The sequence below is a fragment of the Vipera berus genome (assembly GCF_964194415.1).
Source record: "Vipera berus genome assembly, chromosome: 7".
NCBI classification, from domain to species: domain Eukaryota; kingdom Metazoa; phylum Chordata; class Lepidosauria; order Squamata; family Viperidae; genus Vipera; species Vipera berus.
In genome coordinates this window covers 64,309,679-64,328,144 of record NC_138209.1, presented here as the reverse complement: position 1 = coordinate 64,328,144, position 18,466 = coordinate 64,309,679, and the positions used below count along the sequence as shown (strand labels likewise).

At 40.7% G+C, this 18,466-nt stretch overlaps 1 protein-coding gene across 2 annotated transcripts in view; it reads left to right on the top strand.

Moving 5' to 3' along the window:
• Positions 1-8,944: 8,944 nt before the first annotated feature.
• The window catches only part of MARCHF1 (membrane associated ring-CH-type finger 1), a 52,361-nt gene continuing 42,839 nt past the window's right edge, over positions 8,945-18,466 (top strand). Inside the window, exons 1-2 of one of the 2 annotated variants that reach the window (XM_081332681.1) lie at positions 8,945-9,113; positions 9,373-10,270. In XM_081332681.1, the coding sequence (XP_081188807.1) occupies positions 8,959-9,113; positions 9,373-10,123 (906 nt within the window). In that variant the 5' untranslated portion in view covers positions 8,945-8,958 and the 3' untranslated portion in view covers positions 10,124-10,270. Of the gene's footprint in view, positions 9,114-9,372; positions 10,271-18,466 lie in introns of those variants that run through there. The other variant, XM_081332682.1, reaches the window with a different exon arrangement.

Here is an 18,466-nt window from a genome sequence, read left to right as displayed (position 1 = left end):
TTGTATCTAAACTATAGGCAATTGAGAGTTTATACACTAGAGGTAAAGCCGTTGCTATGAAGGTAATGGTTGTAGCTCATATCAGAGCAGAGCTATAGGAGAGTCAGTGTTGATGTTTCAACTGATGGGTCCTGCAAAGTCTATGAGTTTTCCCGATTATCCAAACATACTGCCTCTGATGCCAAGCCAATGTCTCTCATTTTGGCAACATGCCACCATTACTAAATTCAAGAGCAAAAAGACAATTCATTTTATTGAATCTGATATTATCTAAATCAACACAACTTTCAAACTATCTTACTAACATACAAATTGGCTTGTATGATTTACCGTAATATATCATTTGAAAATTCTTAACTGCCTCATGTATGGTGATATTTCTCATATAGTAAAAAGCTTTGTACTAGGATACAGGAGATAAGAAGACTTATAGTTATAATAATTTCTTGGAGACTTTTAAGCTCAAAGAGAAAATATAACAATTTTGTACAAGTGGAGAAAGTTTGAAATAAATAAATAAATCACTCACTTACTTTTTGTTGCTATAAAACATCCATGACTAAGCCATGGAGCAAAATGTGAGGTTGGAGAACACTATATCATAGGATAATTGTACAGTAATTTATTACACCTGGCCACCTGGCAATCACTAGCAGCATTTTAAATAAACGTATCAATCTAGGCAAGCAATTGTAAATCTTTTCCTTACATGCTCTTTTGGATAATCATTTATATAATGGAAGCACTGTTCAAAGAAGGATACACAAACAAATGAACACCATGCTATCTTGGTGACAGTATATAAACCTGCAACATAAGTTGGAGCCTTTTAAAGGGCACTAAGTTTGGAAAAAGGGATGCGGTGGCTCAGTGGGTTAGGACGCTGAGCTTGTCGATCAGAAGATCAGCAGTTTGACGGGTCGAATCCCGAGTGCCGCGTAGCAGAGTGAGTGCCTGTTACTCGTCCCAGCTTTTGCCAACCTAGCAGTTCGAAAGCACATAAACATGCAAGTAGAAAAATAGGGAGCACTACGGTGGGAAGGTAACAGTGTTCTGTGCGCCTTTGGCGTCTAGTCATGCCGGCCACATGACAACGGAGACGTCCTCGGACACACGCTGGCTTTTCGGCTTTGAAACGGAGATGAGCACCGGCCCCTAGAGTTGGAAATGACTAGCACGCATGTGTGGGGGAACCTTTACCTTTTACCTAAGTTTGCAAACTTCATTTTCTAATCACTTTCAGAAATTCCCTGTTAACAGACTTGGTATTCTTTTGGGCTGACTTGGGGAGTTGGGGTTGGGCGGCACAGATTTGAAGTGGTTCACTTTTTTTCCTCCAAGGTCAATCTCAAACAGTGTTAATTGGGAGGGAGAGGTCTTGCCCACAGCCCCTCCTTTGTGGGATGCCACAGGACTCAACACTCTCTCTGCTCCTCTTTAACATGTACATGAAACTGCTGGGTGAGATTATCCATGACCTAGGGACAAGGTATCTCCAATACGCTGATGACATGAAATGAAATGAACCTTTATTGTCAAAGTACAACTATGTGTACATTGAGATTAGCTGAGCCTTCCTTTGTGCTCCCACCCCCCAACACAACAAACCCTCCATCTTACTACACCATGTGAACCAACTACACCACACACCGGCCTCCCAAGTCAATTCTGCATAAAATTCACAAAAGTTATTTCTCATTCAAAAGCCTATCAGCCCACGGATAAAAGCTGTTTTGCAGCCTGTTGGTGCGGCTGGCTATACTCCTATATCTCCTACCCGATGGTAGGAGAGTAAAGAGATACCATCCAGGGTGTGAGTCATCCCTGGGAATTTTCCTCATTCTTCCAAGGAAACGAGCCCTGGCGATGTCATCCAGTGCTGTCAGGAAACAGCCCACAATGTCTTGTGCTGTACATCCAGCTATATATCTCTGTCCTGGGTGAGTGAGTGATGCACTGAACTTTCTTCCACAGTGACAGGAGACTCTTGGTGTCTGGATAGAGAACAGCAGGCTTCAACTGAACCCTATTAAGATGGAGTGGCTATGGGTGGGCCGCTTTATGTCCAGGAGTTTTTGGTCCTGGATGGGGTTGCATATATAACCTTTATTCCGTGAATGGCACTGGGTACCAGTTTGCTTCTGGTCCAATTCAAGGTGTTGGGCATGACCTATAAAGTCCTTTGTGGAATAAGGAAAATGCTACCTACAGAACCAGCTTTGACCCATCACATCAGCCCATCCCATTATTCAGTCAGGAAAGGCATGCTACAGATCCTGTCAGTCAGAGTATTCCAATTGGCAGGATCAAGGAAGAGGGCTTTGTCCACTACCCCTGCTTTATGGAACATCTTGCCCCTGGGGATGAGGAAAGCCTTCTGCAAAAGAGTCAAAATCTGGCTATGTAGCCTTGCATGGGTGACTTAGGTCCCACACAGCTATGGGGCTGATTGGTCCCATGAAGTCCCTACCCCCCCCAACTGAATTAACCACTCTTAATCTCCACATCTTGGATCTCTCTACTCTTTGCAATTTTATAATGTTTTATACTTTTACATTTTAATCTTAAATTATTCAATTTTAATTTTTTATTGTATTAATACCCAGACCCCTGCTACACTTACACACAAACACACACACACACACACACACACAGAGAGAGAGAGAGAGAGATGAATGGTTCAGATAAATTTGGAATATTGACTTTTACTATAATATTGTGGAACTAACTATAAAAATAAACTTCTTGTGGAAAACAGACTTGCTCTGGCAATTGCTGATGATGAGTGATAATTTTAGATAATGGTCACTGGAGCGACTAAGGATTTTAAACAGAAAAAAAAGACAAAGCCTGATGTTCTGAAATATCAGGACATATTGAATGAAATAAATCATTTTATAACTTTAGGAATATTAAAGTACATCTTTGAAAAATGGAGCCAAAAGCTAGTAACTATAGAATCAACACTGTCAGTAATGATGCCTGTTTCTATGGATAGACTGTCTAAAAGATATCAATAAAGGAATGACAAATGTGCAACAAATGTTATCTGACAAGATAAAGTATAGAATGAAGAACTACAAATGAGAGGCTAGGAGAATGATTTGTTGGATATATACAAAAGAAACTGGCTAAAGTTTTAAAAATTAAAAAAGAAATACAAATGATAAACCAAGAGAATCATTGGTTTTGTAGCTCCTATAAGAAAATATTTTGAAGATCATTCCATTCTTCTTTGTCCCATCAGGTTTTTTTCACCTGTCTGATGGAAAGGAAAATTGAATTTTAAGACAACATTTAATTGAATTAAAGATTAAGACTGTTATATGTAAAAGAAAGGAATATAAAATTGGTTTATTTGATCAAGGTTAAAATAAAACTCTTTTTGCAATGTTCTTTTTTGCTGACATCAGAATTGAAAAGTTGATGTTTAATTGATTGAGCGCTATGGATGGGATGTAGAATAAAGAGATTCTTTTTATTTTTATGGAGATGAATAGTTATTAAATTTATTCTGTTTTGAAGATTGTAAAATAGTTCTTTATATATTTGTTTTCTTTTTCTTTATTTTTTTCCTTTTATTTATTTTTCCTTTTTTTGCACTTTTTCATCTTCCAATTCTCTTCTCTTACTCTAACTTTCATTTATATCAGGCTTTACTATTGTAATTAAAATTCTTAATAAAATTATATTTTTTAATAAACTTTCAAAAGTGAAACATTGACTATCATCTTGTTGCATGGTAATCCAGACATATAGTCTAATTACAACTGATAATTTATATATTATCCTTCGGGAGAAGGGCGGTATAGAAATATTAATAAATTAAATTAAAATTAAATATAGGAAACAACTGAAAGTAAAGCTAAAACGGCAGGTAAGATTTTGATTTCAGAACGTAAGATCCACAAATGAAGAGGCAGAATGAATTTTAGGTCAGAAAAGGAGGGTAAGAATAGGTTAGCAAGCAAACATGATATTGGACTGTTCAGTTTTCTATGTAAATTAAAGTTCCTAAATGATTTAAGATCACCAAAGGTTAGTACAATGCAGGGAAGAAGACAATACAGTGTGAGTTTAATTTACCTGATGGAAATGCCCAGAGATAAGACAGGATTCAAAGGCCCAAGAAGCAGGCAGAAGTTCTATTAGCCAAGAAAGGATGGCAGCTAGGTTCTACCAAAAACCCTTGATTAACTTTTTAGGGAATTTAATAACAGCTACACACTGAACAATAGCTTAATATAGACTTATTGACATAGTAGCAGAAGTGTAGAGAAAAATAGTATATATATATTTTTGTGGACAGTGAGAATTTTAAACACAAAGGCTTGAGAAACTATGCCATTTATTGTTTGGTTATATGGAACAACAGTCTAATTTATTGTTTGGCAAAATCACATGGTCATGTTTATCTCTTTCCCACATACACAATGTGTGTGTGTGTGCGTGTGCGCACGTGCTTGTGTGTAAGTAATATCACATTTAATACTGAATAAACCCAGCCTCCTGGTATAAATCTATTGTAGTCACCACAGATTAGGAAGATGGCCAACACTTTGAAAGACCCACCTCCCCTTCTTGTTAATTAATTTTTAACATTACTTGCCTCTTTTAAATTTTATATATGTACCTGTGGTACATTGGCACCTGGCAGGTGGTACGCGACCATCCTAGAAAAGTAGCTGGGGAAATGAGCTGAACCAGTGGCAGCACTGCACAAGGCTGAGCAAGAGATGGCTGGAGCTGCAGGGCTGTCAGGGCTCAGCGGAAGCGCCAGGATCAGTGCCAGTCTCCAACTGGAGCTTGGCGCTGATCTTGGCACTTCTGAGCCCAGAAGAAGCGCCAATCAGCTGGAATGTTGCAGCATCTCCAGGGTCTTGTGATTTACATTCAGATGCTTGGCAACTGATTTATATTTATGATGGTCACAGTGCCCCAGGGTCATGTGAAATGACCAAAACTGGCTGCAACCACCCAGCAGATGGGGGAAATAAAAAACAAACACCCCCTACCCCAACCCCCGCTGCCAATCCTCAACAGAAATGCTCACAACAATGAAAACCTCGGACAGGAGAAAGAGTGCCGCTGGGTGGGCAGGCAGGTGTCTTGCTCGGCTGTGGCTTGGAGGGCACTTTTTGCAGTGCCATTGTAACTTCAAACAGTCATTAAGTCAAGGACTACCTGTACTTCATAACTTTTTTCCCTTTTTTGGTCATTAAGTTTTTGACACCTTGCTCGGTGACTGGTGGTACTCGGATATTGCCATATCCTAAAAGTGGTACAATGGGTGAAAAGGTTGAAAAGCCCTGCTATAGATAGATAGATAGATAGATAGATAGATAGATAGATAGATAGATAGATAGATAGATAGATAGATAGATAGATAGATAGATAGATAGATAGATGTGAACAATTGCTTCTCTGCGTGGATGCCGCTTCCGGAAGTCCATTCTGGGCATGGGCCAGAAAAAATTAGCTACCGGTTCTGCTGAAGTGGGGCGAACTGGTTGAATCCCACCACTGGATAGATAGATGATAGATAGATAGATAGATAGATAGATAGATAGATAGATAGATAGATAGATAGATAGATAGATAGTCCCTGAAAGAGTAAAAACTCCAATTAAAATTAAAATTAAAATTAAAATTCTCAGCCTGGGCCAGAGAGCTCGAAGAGCCAGGTCTTCAGGTCCCGGTGGAATGAACGGAGGTCAGGGGCAGTCCTCAACTCCACGGGCAGCTGGTTCCAGAGGGCAGGCGCACCCACTGAGAAGGCACTCCCCCTGGGCGTTACCCGCCGGCAATCTTTTACCGGCGGCACCCTGAGAAGACCCTCCCTGTGGGAGCGCACTGGATGAAGGGAACTTGATGCTGGCAGCAGGTGTTCCCTCAAATATCCCGGACCCAAGCCATTTAGGGCTTTATAGGTCATTACCAGCACCTTGAATCTCACCCGGAGGGCAACCGGAAGCCAATGCAGCTCGCAGAGTAGAGGTGTTACATGGGAGTATCGGGAAACCCCCATCACAACTCGTGCGGCTGCATTCTGCAGCAGCTGAAGCCTCTGAGTGGTCCTCAAGGGCAGCCCCATATAGAGAGCGTTGCAGTAGTCTAAACGGGAGGTCACGAGCACATGAGTGACTGTGCGTAGGGCATCTCGGTCCAGGTAGGGTCGCAACTGGCGCACCAGGCGAACCTGGGCAAAAGCCCCCCTGGTCATGGCTCCTATATGGTCTTCAAAATTGAGCCGGGAGTCAAGGAGAACGCCCACGTTGCGAGCCCTATCAACGGGGGGTAACACCTCACCCCCCATCGTTAAAGGTGGAATGGTCTGGTTAACCCGAGATGCCGATATGCACAGCCACTCAGTCTTGGCAGGATTGAGACGAAGCCTGTTTCTCGCCATCCAGACCTGGACCGCCTCCAGGCAACGGGACATCACGGCGAGGGCATCGCTGGGTTGGTCTGGGGTGGAAAGAAAAAGTTGGGTATCATCAGCATACTGATGATACCCCACCCAGAAACCACGAATGATCTCACCCAGCGGCTTCATATAGATGTTGAACAGGAGGGGCGAGAGAACCGACCCCTGAGGAACTCCACAAACAAGAGGCCTCGGGGTGGATCTCTGCCCTCCCGTCAACACCGACTGCGAGCGGCCCAGGATATAGGAGGAGAACCACGGTAAAACGGTGCCTCCCACTCCCAACCCCCTGAGACGCCGCAGTAGGATACCATGGTCGATGGTATCAAAAGCCTCTGAGAGATCTAATAGGACTAGGACAGAGGAACAACCCCTCTCCCGAGCCCGCCAGAGATCATTCACCAGCGCGACCAATGCCGTCTCCGTGCTGTGTCCGGGCCTGAAACCCGATTGGTACGGGTCCAGATAATCAGTTTCCTCCAGGAACAGAGGAAGCTGATGCGCCACCACATTTATTTAAAACAGCCGGGTCCAGGGCAGGCTTTTTGAGGAGGGGTCTCACCACCGCCTCCTTCAAGGCGGCAGGGAAGACACCCTCCTTCAAAGCAGTTATTCCTGCCTGGAACCAGCCTCGTGTCTCCTCCCGGGCCGCATAAACCAGCCAGGAGGGGCACGGATCCAACAAACAGGTGGTGGTGCTCAGCCTCCCCATGATCCTGTCCACATCATCAGGGGAAACAGGATCGAACTCAGTCCAGATAACATGCTCAAGACCGTCCGATTCCTCCACGTCAGACTCTGCCCAGTCAGAGTCCAGACCGGTCCGGATCTGAGCGATTTTGTCTGCCAGGTGATGACTAAACTCCTTGGCTCGTCCCTGTAAGGGATCCTCCCTCACCTCCTGGTTAAGGAGGGAGCGAGTCACCCTAAACAGGGCGGCCGGGCGATTATCTGCAGACGCGATGAGGGCAGCGAAGTAATTGGACTTTGTCGTCCTTATCACCGCAAGATAAGACCTTATAAAGTTTCTTAACTGCAATCGGTCAAATTCGGATCGGCTGGACCTCCAACCACTCTCTAGACCCCGTCTCCGACGCTTCATCTCCTGGAGCTCTGCAGAGAACCACGGAGCCCAATGGGATCTGCGCTGGGTCAGAGGTCGCAAGGGTACAACACAGTCAAGTGCCCTGGCGGCCGCCCTTTTCCAGGCATCCACCAGGGCATCGACTGGGCTCTGGGTGAGGGCGATGGGTATAGGCCCAAGTGCCATCTGGAACCGTTCTGGGTCCATTAGGCGCCTGGGGCAGAACCACCTGGTCAGTTCCGCTGCCCAGCAGTGGGGGGTGGCATAACGGAAGACCAGCCGCAGGAGATGACCATGACGGAACAATGGTTGGAGAACCCCCTCCCAGATCATCCCACCATTGTCCAGACAGGAACACCAGGTCGAGGGTGTGACCCCCCACATGAGTCGGGCCCTGAATTACTTGGGTCAGGCCCATGGCCGTCATGGAAGCCATGAACTCCCGAGCTAACTCAGACGACCCTCCCAGTGAAGGCAGGTTGAAGTCACCCAGAACTATAAGCCTGGAGAACTCCACCGCCAACCCTGAGAGGGTATCGAGCAGCTCGGGCAGGGCTGTTGCCACACAGCTGGGCACCAGGTATGTGAGCAACAGGCCCAACTGAGCCCAAGGGCCACATCTCAGAAGGAGGGACTCACTCCCGGCCATCTAGACAATGGTGGTCTCCCGCGGGCATAAAGTCTCCCTAACAACCACCGCCACCCCACCACCCCTTCCCTGAGCCCGCGGCTGGTGTAGCACACGGAAACCTGGAGGGCATAACTCGATCAGAGGAACCCCTCCCTCCGAGCCCAACCAAGTCTCTGTGATGCACGCCAGATCCGCACCTTCCTCCTCAATCAAGTCCCGAATGAGGGGAGTCTTGTTAACAACGGATCTGGCATTAAAATAAACCAGCCTGATCACCCTCATCCCCGGGCAAAAGGGTGCTAACCAGAGGGTCGGAGCGCGCCACCGCTCGAAGATAGCGGGGGCGCGATCCCAGTCACTATTGCTATATCACTATGGTGGTGGTGGGGAGCCGAATGCAATAAAGACACTCATTCATTTAATTTATATATGATTTCAAGAAACAATCTAAATTTTAAATAATTTCAGGAGGCAGACAATTATATTTGAACCATAGGATATTTTTTTTCCTTCTCACTTTTTTTATAGTATTTTTTTCCACACAGGAGTCAGTTAGAACAAAGTTAGTACAATTTGCCTTAATTTTAAAAAGTATCATTTTTTTAACTTTACCAGCTGCTGTTTCTTTACATATTCACAAGTGAAGCCAAATGAAAATAGTTTCTGAAAGTTTGTTCCTCAAAAATAAAATGAAATATGCATGTGATTTGCAGCATTTACTTCCTCAAAAGGGTTTTGCTTTAATAGCAATTTCCTTGTTTTACAAACCATGCCTCTATGAAAGCAGAGTGAAGAGCTTGAAATATATATAAAATCATGTGGAAAAGTAATAAAATATCTATGTTTTATTTTGTGGACAAAGAATCCAATTTATCTAACTTCTTTCAACAGGCAAGCAGTCCTACCACAGGGACAGCTCCCGGGAGCCAATCACGGCTATCTGTCTGCCCATCTACTCAGGACATCTGTAGGTATGTGCTAAATTAATATTCCTAATTTGTTTAATAGATGTTTTCTTTGCCTAATAAGTTATGGATATCCCTTTTGTCTAATTTCTTTCATATATTTCCACCCATCTTTTTTTAGTTTGTCATTTTCAATATCATGTTCATTTTCCATTTGATTCTATTCATTTTCCTTTATTTATATTCTCTTTCTCTCTCTCTCTCTCCCCTTCCCCTCTCATTTTATCACTTTCTATCCATCTCCTTGTCCTCTTGCTCTCTTTAGATCTTCTACTTTGCATGACCTATCAGAAGATATGTTTAAAACATCAATCCATGTCATGGGGCTAAGTTCTGCTAGGAAAAAGCGTGTAAAAAAGGTGAAACAAGGTGATAGGCAGAGAAAGAAGGCTGAGGAGAATTCTGAAGATATAATAAAGCAAAGAAAAGACAAGGATGTCAAGTCACATCCCAAGGTCACAAATCCTCGATGGAATGCCTTTTGCAAAGCAGCATCCGACTCTTCAACGTCAGATGAAAATTATTGGGCCTCAGTTAGAAAAAGAGATAGAGCCAAAATGATTAGGAAAATGAGAAGACAGAACCCCTCAGATGTTTCTACAGATGAGCGTTGCAGTAAGAACGCTATTGAACTTGCCACTATGGGAATGAGTGGGGAAAAGAAGTCAGAGCCTGAAAATTATAATTTAAATAATCCTAGGAGGAAGATTAGAAGGTATAAAGAAGACTCCCTCTCGTTGTCTTCAGTGTCCTCTGTGGAACCAAATTCCTTGAGACGATCTGGAAAACACCAGAGTAGCCGTCAGGATCCAGAGCCTTCAGCTTACATTAGGCAAGGCAGAACAACCAAGGAGGACAGTGATTCGGAGGGAAGCACAGGCAGAGATATTTTTACAGTTACAGGAAATGGAACCCCTGCTGAGACAGGAGCTTCTGTGACTGTGGCTGCTCGGAAACATCCTGCGTTTTATGAGGACTTATCTGAGGATTTTGAAGCATGCAGGTTTGTCTCCTAGTGCAAAAGAGAATTGCTAGCTGGCTGTCATAGATTATGCAAAAGATGTGGTTATGTTTTCTATAACTCACGCTCCTTTTTGGAGTTTAGGTTTAGATTTTAGATTTTAGATAAGTATGATCACGTGCTGGGCAACTAAACAGTTTAAATGGTGCATAGACTTGTGCTTTAGATTGTAAGCCGCCCTGAGTCTTCGGAGAAGGGCGGGATATAAATGGGACTTTTTTTAAAAAAATATGAAATTGTAAAAAAAAATCTGAGACATATTAAGCTATTTTGGATTAATAATGATACAAATAGATGTCCAATACATTCCTCCTTAAAATAACTCATTCTTTTTCCTTTTCATTCTTTTTTTTCCCTTTTTGACTAAACTGTGGGATAACAACAATAATTGTCATTATTTGTAAGAACATCTTTCAAATTTGCAAACTGTCATGTTTACAGGCCCTCAGTTTGTCTTTATAACTATATTCTTTGCCTGACCTAAATTTAAATGTTCCAGAATTTCTGCTGTCTCTTTTGACCTCCCATTTTGGGTCAAACCAAAATGCCCTTTATTAATATTTGTGGTATCTCATCTCTGAAGAATTATAGCTGTAAGAGCAGGGTGTTAGAATTTATGGTGCTGAATATAATGTAAACATTAATAATGTATTTCCAGGATATGATTCTAGTGACAGTACTCATTTAATGGGTAACACAAGTATATTTGAGATTTTATTATTCTATATAGATACATATACATACATACATACATACATACATACATACATACATACATACATACATATATATATTATAAAGATAAATAGATCTTTTCAAATTAATTAAAGCACAGTACTGCCTGTAGAAATGAAGATTTTTTTCAGTCTGATATCAAAACATTAAATCAACAAACAGCTCATTTCTAGAAATGAATGCTATACAAAATTTCCCCTTTGAAATCTATGATAATTGTAGAATAAAGGCTTGAGCAGAAAACTAATAGCATTAGAAAATTTCTAGTGTGGGTTTTTTATTATGTGTGCCAAATAAAGTTAAACACTAAAAAAATAGTTATTATTGTATTTTCCAAAATGGGCTTTGCTTCAGATCTTTCTATTTTTCTGTGACACTCCACAAGAATTCTGAAAGTATTAATTATATCACTTTGGGATGAATAATCCATATAATTTATGCATCTCTAGACATAATATGTCTCATAAAGTGATTTTATTATAGTCATATCCTTTCCTACAACTAGAAAAAATGTGGCCTGATTATACTCTGAAAATGGAAATGATTTAAACGCAGTTGTGATTTTTGGGGGCATAACATCTTTGAAACATTGCGAATTCATTTTGAAAAATATGAAAAAAGCAACATCTAATTATTTTAACCATCATTTAATCTGTGGACAAGAATGATCTTATAAAGTTTTATTGCTTGCACAACCACCAAGGGATTAGAGTATATATGGATTCTTACATGTTTTGTCATATTTTGTAATTCCCCAGACATTTATGGCCTAATAAGTATTTTTATTTTAGTACGGTCAGTTGCTCAGAATACCAGGAAACTGACATGCTTCTATGAGGACATTTGGAAAGGATTAAAACAATGATAGATTATGCTGTCATCACAGAGTTTGTGGCATTAGTCCTTGTGAATTGGATTCTCCCCCCCTTTTTTGGGGGGGACACTTGTATACTTCTTTTCATAACTCCAATGTGTACAATGTACATTTTTAAAACATGCTGCAAAATCTGTTACTTGTTACTTTCTATCAACAATAAATTGCAGCTAAACAAGCAGACAACAACTTAGGAGAAAGATTTATGATATAGTAATCCTGAGTCAGCCAAAAGTCAGCTTCCCTTTTCACTGCAATTTTTTTTTTGCAATGCTCCAGTAAATTAAGGCCGATTTTGGTCTGCTTTCTGTTAGTCAGTTTCTTTAGAAGAGGTCCTTGGTGCTCTCTGAGCTTCCTTGTTTTCTTGCCAATGTCCCGTTACCCAGACTAGGTAACATCGTCAGTGCTAGTCAATGCTTTTTTTGTAAAAGAAAAAGGTGCCGGAACTCACACATGTCATACAACCCACCTTGCCTACCCTACAAGGTTCCATTCAAAAAAGGTGGCCCGGGGTATTTGCGAGACCACCTGCTGCCATTGTCAACCTCCCATCGCCCGGTTCGCTCCCACAGAGTCGGCCTCCTCAGAGTTCCGTCAGTTAAGCAATGCTGGCTGGCGACCCCTAAGGGGTAGAGCCTTCTCTGTGGGCGTGCCAACCCTCTGGAATGAGTTGCCTCCGGAGTGTTCTGAACCAGCCTGCTACCGGCCTTGCAATAAGGCAAACCCCTGTTCAAACAGTAGAGACTGGAGAGCGTCTAAGGCTGGAAAGCGTCTGCCAAGATTTATTACTCAAATAACAGAACAAGAAACAAAAACACTGGAACTTGAATCCTCAAACGGAAGGGTTGCTTTCAGCAACCAGCCCTTCCCCAAACACTCCTTTTATTTAGAGATCAGGGCGTGGCCTCCCTGTGCCTCCTCCTGAGGAGTCCCACAGCCTTTCTCTGTTTGGTCCTGCTCGACTGCCTCCTGCGTCGGGCGTCCTTGAACAGGGCCAGCTGTGGGTCATCATCCTCCGCACTATCGGGCTCACGCAGCTGAGAAGAGGGCCCCGGCTGGGGGCTCTGCGAAGCCTCCAAACCATCATCAGCCGGTTCGTCTTCCACACACTCCTCCTCCCCCTCATCTGAGTCATCCGAGACATCTGAGACGGCTGCCGGACCCACAGGCTGGCCCTGAGTCACAACACGGAGCTGCGGATGGCTCCAGACCTTCGGTCCTTCCACCGTGACCTGAAGACATGGATGTTCCAACAATCGGGCCTGAAGTGATTATAGTTTTAAATTTGGTTTTATTAGGTTAATTGTTATGTATTTATTACATTTATGGTTTAATTCTTTTTAAAATTTTGTATGTTATGTTTTTTAACTTTTTATTGTTGTGAGCCGCCGTGAGTCCTTAGGGAGAAGGGTGGCATATAAATTTAATAAATCAAATCAAATCAAATCAAACTCCGTTCTGAGCGTTCTATGAGAAAAAAAGCCCTGGTGCTAGTAAGGAGTGCTGTTTGCTATCAGTTTATATTCTAGTGGCTTGCCTGTCAGTATTGGTGGGGGTGGTCTGAGAGATTCTTTGATTAGGCTATTTGCTGTTGCTTTCTTTGGCAGTTTCTTGATTGGGGTATTGTTTACTTGATTGTTGGTCTGATATTAACCTTGGAGTTAATCTATGCTAATTTGGATGCTGATTGCTGGTGGAGAGATGCTGGGGTCTCTTTGTTCCTTTTTGGTGCTAGTCTCTTTTCCATAGTCTATAGATGTTGTTAAACTCTATGTGTTTATTGATGGCTGATTGGTCAGAGTGCCAGGCTTCTAGGAATTCCCTGGCGTTTTTGGACTCGGTTTGGTCTAGGATGTTCACATTTTCCCAATATGTATGTTATGAAACTAAAGAATTTTCATCATGTCTTCAGAAGGTAAAAGGTAAAGGTTCCCCCGCACGTGCGTGCTAGTCATTTCCGACTCTAGGGGCCAGTGCTCATCTCCGTTTCAAAGCCGAAGAGCCAGCGCTTGTCCGAGGACGTCTCCGTGGTCATGTGGCCGGCATGACTAGATGCCAAAGGCATACGGAACGCTGTTATCTTCCCACCGTAGTGGTCCCTATTTTTCTACTTGCATTTTTACGTGCTTTCGAACTGCTGGGTTGGCAGAAGCTGGGACGAGTAACAGGCGCTCACTCTGTTACGCGGCACTCTGGATTTGACCCGCCAAAGTGCCGACCTTCTGATCGACAAGCTCAGCGTCCTAACCCACTGAGCCACTGCGTCCCTTGTCTTCAGAAGACACGATGAAAATTCTTTAATTTCACAACATAAAAACAAATTTAACCATAGTTTCAACTGGAAAAATGTGACTATCCTTGACCAAGCCACAAGAACATAAACTAATAGCAAACAGCACTCCTTTCTAGCACTGATGATGTTACCTAGCATGGGTAATGAAATGTCTGTAAGAAAATAAGCAAGCTCAGAGAGCACCAACATTCTCCTTTAGTTTCTTTAGAAAGAAGAAAAAAATGTAACAACATATTTAAAGACAGGACAATAGGTATTAAACAAATTCATTTGAATTTAACATGATTTACACTTGTACTTCACATCTGAAAAAATACATACTTCTAAAAGGCCTTAAAATACAGTACATTTCATTAGGTATCATATTTCAAATTATCAGCTAGGTATTAAAATACTATTCATAAAAAAGGTAACTAAAAACACTGTGTTCCAAACATTGGACAACAAAAACAGGTTGATTATCCTTTATTCTCACTATAATTCTGTTTGTATCTGCTGAATTTGTCTGTAATTTATAGAATCCAAGTTAGAAAATTATATATTCCTTCAGAAGTTCTAATAAGCATTTTAGTGTTTCAGGTACATTTAGTATACTCTTGAAAGCAACCATAAACTTTATCCATTCACTTATCACAAAGAAGCAGCTGATAAATAGGTTATCTACATTTTAGGATAGTGAAGATTATTAATTGTATTGCTGTACTATGTGTTGCTGGTTTATACAAAATAAAGCAGAACTGTTTTGTACTATAGAGGAAGTTTATTATGTTTATGCTTCCTTTGCATATCCTGTTTGATTTTCTTTTTAAGTCTCAAAGCTATGTGAGGTTGCAAAACAGGTTATATACTTCAGAACATCGTCATTTTTTTTAAAAAAAATACAGCTTTCTTATGCAGCATGTACAGACAAAATAAGTGTAATTATTGAGAAAGTTTCCTTTCTCAAACAGCATTTCCTATCTCAAAATTCCATAAAGTTTTCCACTCTCTAATGAAGGAACTGCTTTATTAATGTTTAACTGTCTAAATTAACTTTTTATACCATATGGAAATTTGATAATTTTAAGGGATTGGAAGTATGGCTTCAGATCCTGATTTGGTAGAGAAACGGTTTGAATTTAGGTGCAAATGTAACTGAAAGGTTTTCAAGCAGGGCTGATTAGGCATATTGCTTTGTTTTTCCCCCCTCAAACAGGATTTCCTAATCTTTTCTAGAGGTAATCACAATCTGGATTAAGAAAAATAGCGTATTTTCCCTATGCTTCTGGCTTTTGAGGGCACTTCCTCCCCCTGACAGGCTCCTTAATCCCTTAGAAGTCAGTTGTGCCAATTTTTAAATACTGAGAACAGAACATTGTGAGGCAATCAGTCTTATCGCCAACTGAGCAACAGAAGTGCACACAAAAAAACATAACTCTGAACTTCTGCAGCTCCTTGAGTAATGAAAGTTCTCCCCGCCTCCCCCGAAAGAAAATAGTTACCATCCCATCCATGTTTGTGTTCATTTTTCTATTTATAAAAAAAGATGACATGTGGAGAACCTATGGTTAAAATACACCATCCCTTTCCTTCTGCTATTTAAAAGCTACTCTGAGGTCAAATAAATCGTATGTTGGCATTTTTGGTACCAGGTGCATTTTACAATAAATTCTAATTATGTCTTAGTTGCAGCAGAAGCAGTTCTGTTTGTAGATCTCTCTCTCTCTCTCTCTCTCTCTCTCTCTCTCTCTCTCTCTCTCTCTCTCTCTCTCTCTCTCTCTCTCTCTCTCTCTCTCTCTCTCTCTCTCTCTCTCTCTCTCTCTCTCTCTCTCTCCCTCTCTCTCTCCAATGTGTGGCTTAAAGTACGTTTAGGAGGTCTAAACTGCAAATAAACTCAGTATTTCAAAGCAACTCAGCTGCAAAATAAGATATTAGCCTTCCTGCAGTTTGAAAAATATTCAGCCTGGTTCTCAAATATTTTGATGTGGCACTTTACTTTTGAGGTGGCAGTGCTCCAGGATGGTACAATGCCTTCCTAGCTAAAATTGCTCCTTCAGTTAAATGTCTGCTGAAACCCTTATGTTTTAGTCCCCGCTTGAAGTCTCATAACATCTCTCCTTTTCTCTGTTACCACATCCAATCTTCAGAAATAAGGATTACTTAGATTAGATCTATTAATTTCTCAGCTGGTGCTTTGCTTCGTTTTGTGTTTTTTTAACATTTTTTCCCCTTGAACTGGCTGTGCACTAACATTGGGTGTACATTTTTAGTATGTAATCTCTACTACTTTGTAACTATTCTAATTATCCAATGCATTTAACCCTAATTCTTAAATCAGTTTAAGTTGTAACTATTTAGTCCAGCTCATATATAAACAAATCCATCTTCTTTCATTAAACATTCTAAATCTGTAAAATCAAAATTATTTCAAGTTATGAATTGTTAGGCAGTCATAGCTCAATGTAAAGCAGCACAAATATTACATCAGGGTAATTACAATACAACAATTATAAAATATAAAATACGGTAATGGCTATAGAATAAAGATCAGAATCTAAAACCTAACTGAACAGTATTCAAGCAACTAAAACTTAAATACTATTGTTCATATGAATAATAGAGCATAATGACTTCATTTTAGGTAGTAAACTTTGGTCCTTGCTGCTCTTTCACATTAAGTTATACAATAATAAGAAATATGTTCCTAATTATGGTTGTTATCTTCACAATAAACCAACATCTTCAACCTATTTCAAACTCTGGTTTGTAATTCTGCTAGGTCCAAAGCTGGTAACCATAATTTTTCAATTTAGTTAAATGGAAAAATATAGTTAATTAGAATCTTGTTAACTTATTACAAAGAATTCAGGGAAGATGCCACTTACAGAAAGAAAAACTACACAAACCCCATTTACTGAAAGATTGTTGTCTAAAATGATCCAATATTCTAGAATAATTTCTCTATTTCATTATCTCTCCTTCTCTTTTAAATTCTAGATGACATAATTAGATAGTTTTAGATATTTTGTTACTATTTTTTCCATTTAATATTTTAAAGTTTTTCATTTTAAAAGAAATTCTAAGGGAACCTGCACACAACTGTAACACATATGTATGCACATCAGAACAATAAAGTGCATCAACACTACTATCTACATACTGCAGTTACCAGAGACTGAGGCTGCCAAGTAAACAAACATATCCAAATTAACAACAATCTACCTCCTTGGGACAGCTAATTACATGTTCTGTGTATGTGTTCTGCAGAACCATGTGTGGAAGATTTCACAAAAATGGTACTTGTTCCTTACCCTGGATCATGGAAGTGGAGAGAACAATTGTCATGACATGTGGAATGTGCCGTGTTTGTTTTTCTTCCAGAAGACAAGAACCTTCAAATGCAAGTGAAGGGCTTGAGGCAAATTTGTCCACTCTCCAACTTATCAGACAAGATGATGGATTATTTATTGGACACAGGAACTGTTTGTAGATGGTCAACAAAATCAAGGAGTTTTCCAGAAGATAAAGGAAAAACTATCAAAAGATATAGAGGAAAAGGAAGAAGCCTGTCAAGAAGAGTTCTTTTTCTTTGGAGCTTCAGGAGGGATTGTTGAACTCCCCATTCAAGAGGTTTCTGGACCTCTGGAAGAAAAATTGTCGCTCAAATTTGAGAAACTGAGGAAGAAGACTTTTATAGGATCTGCAAATGAAAAGATCCTTTGATTATAGTATCTGTCACTCCTAAAAAAGAGGAGTGACAGGCGACAGTGAGAGACTGAAGCAACGTTCTGCTGACATGATAGATTGTCAAGAGAAATGTGCTGCCCCCCTGGACCCACATTCAGGATGTGATGGAAACGCTCCCAAGATACTTTTAAACAATGATCTCTTCCACTGATACACATCGGAACAAATGTCATAGCCAAAGACTTGAAAGAGTCTACTATAAAGAGTTTTGTAGAAAGAGCTTGGAAAGCGTATTTGCAGTTATAACTTTAAAACAAGCATATCATTATTACATGTGAAGGAAGTGCAACCATATAGCCCTTCCAGAATTTGAACAGGAGGATCTAGTGAAGACCACTTGAGATAAGAAAGAGGAAAAGGTAGACTATAACTTTAAATAAGTTACCTTATTAGGGAGGAGAAAAGCAGAAAATGGTTGCAATAACGATTTCTATTAATGGGACTGGAATAATCTGAAGGCATTTAATGAGCTAGTAAATATGGGACGGAATAGGACAAGTAATAGAGTCCAAAGTTTGCAGTGTCTCCAGACAAATGCACTGAATATGAAATTAAACAAGTCTTCATGTAAAAGAAATATGGGCATCATTAAACACAATGGCATGAATTTCATGAATATCCTAAATGAATCTGCCAGGCAAAAGAAGCATATCATTATTACATGTGAAGGAAGTGCAAACATATAGCCCTTGCAGAATTTGGACAAGAGG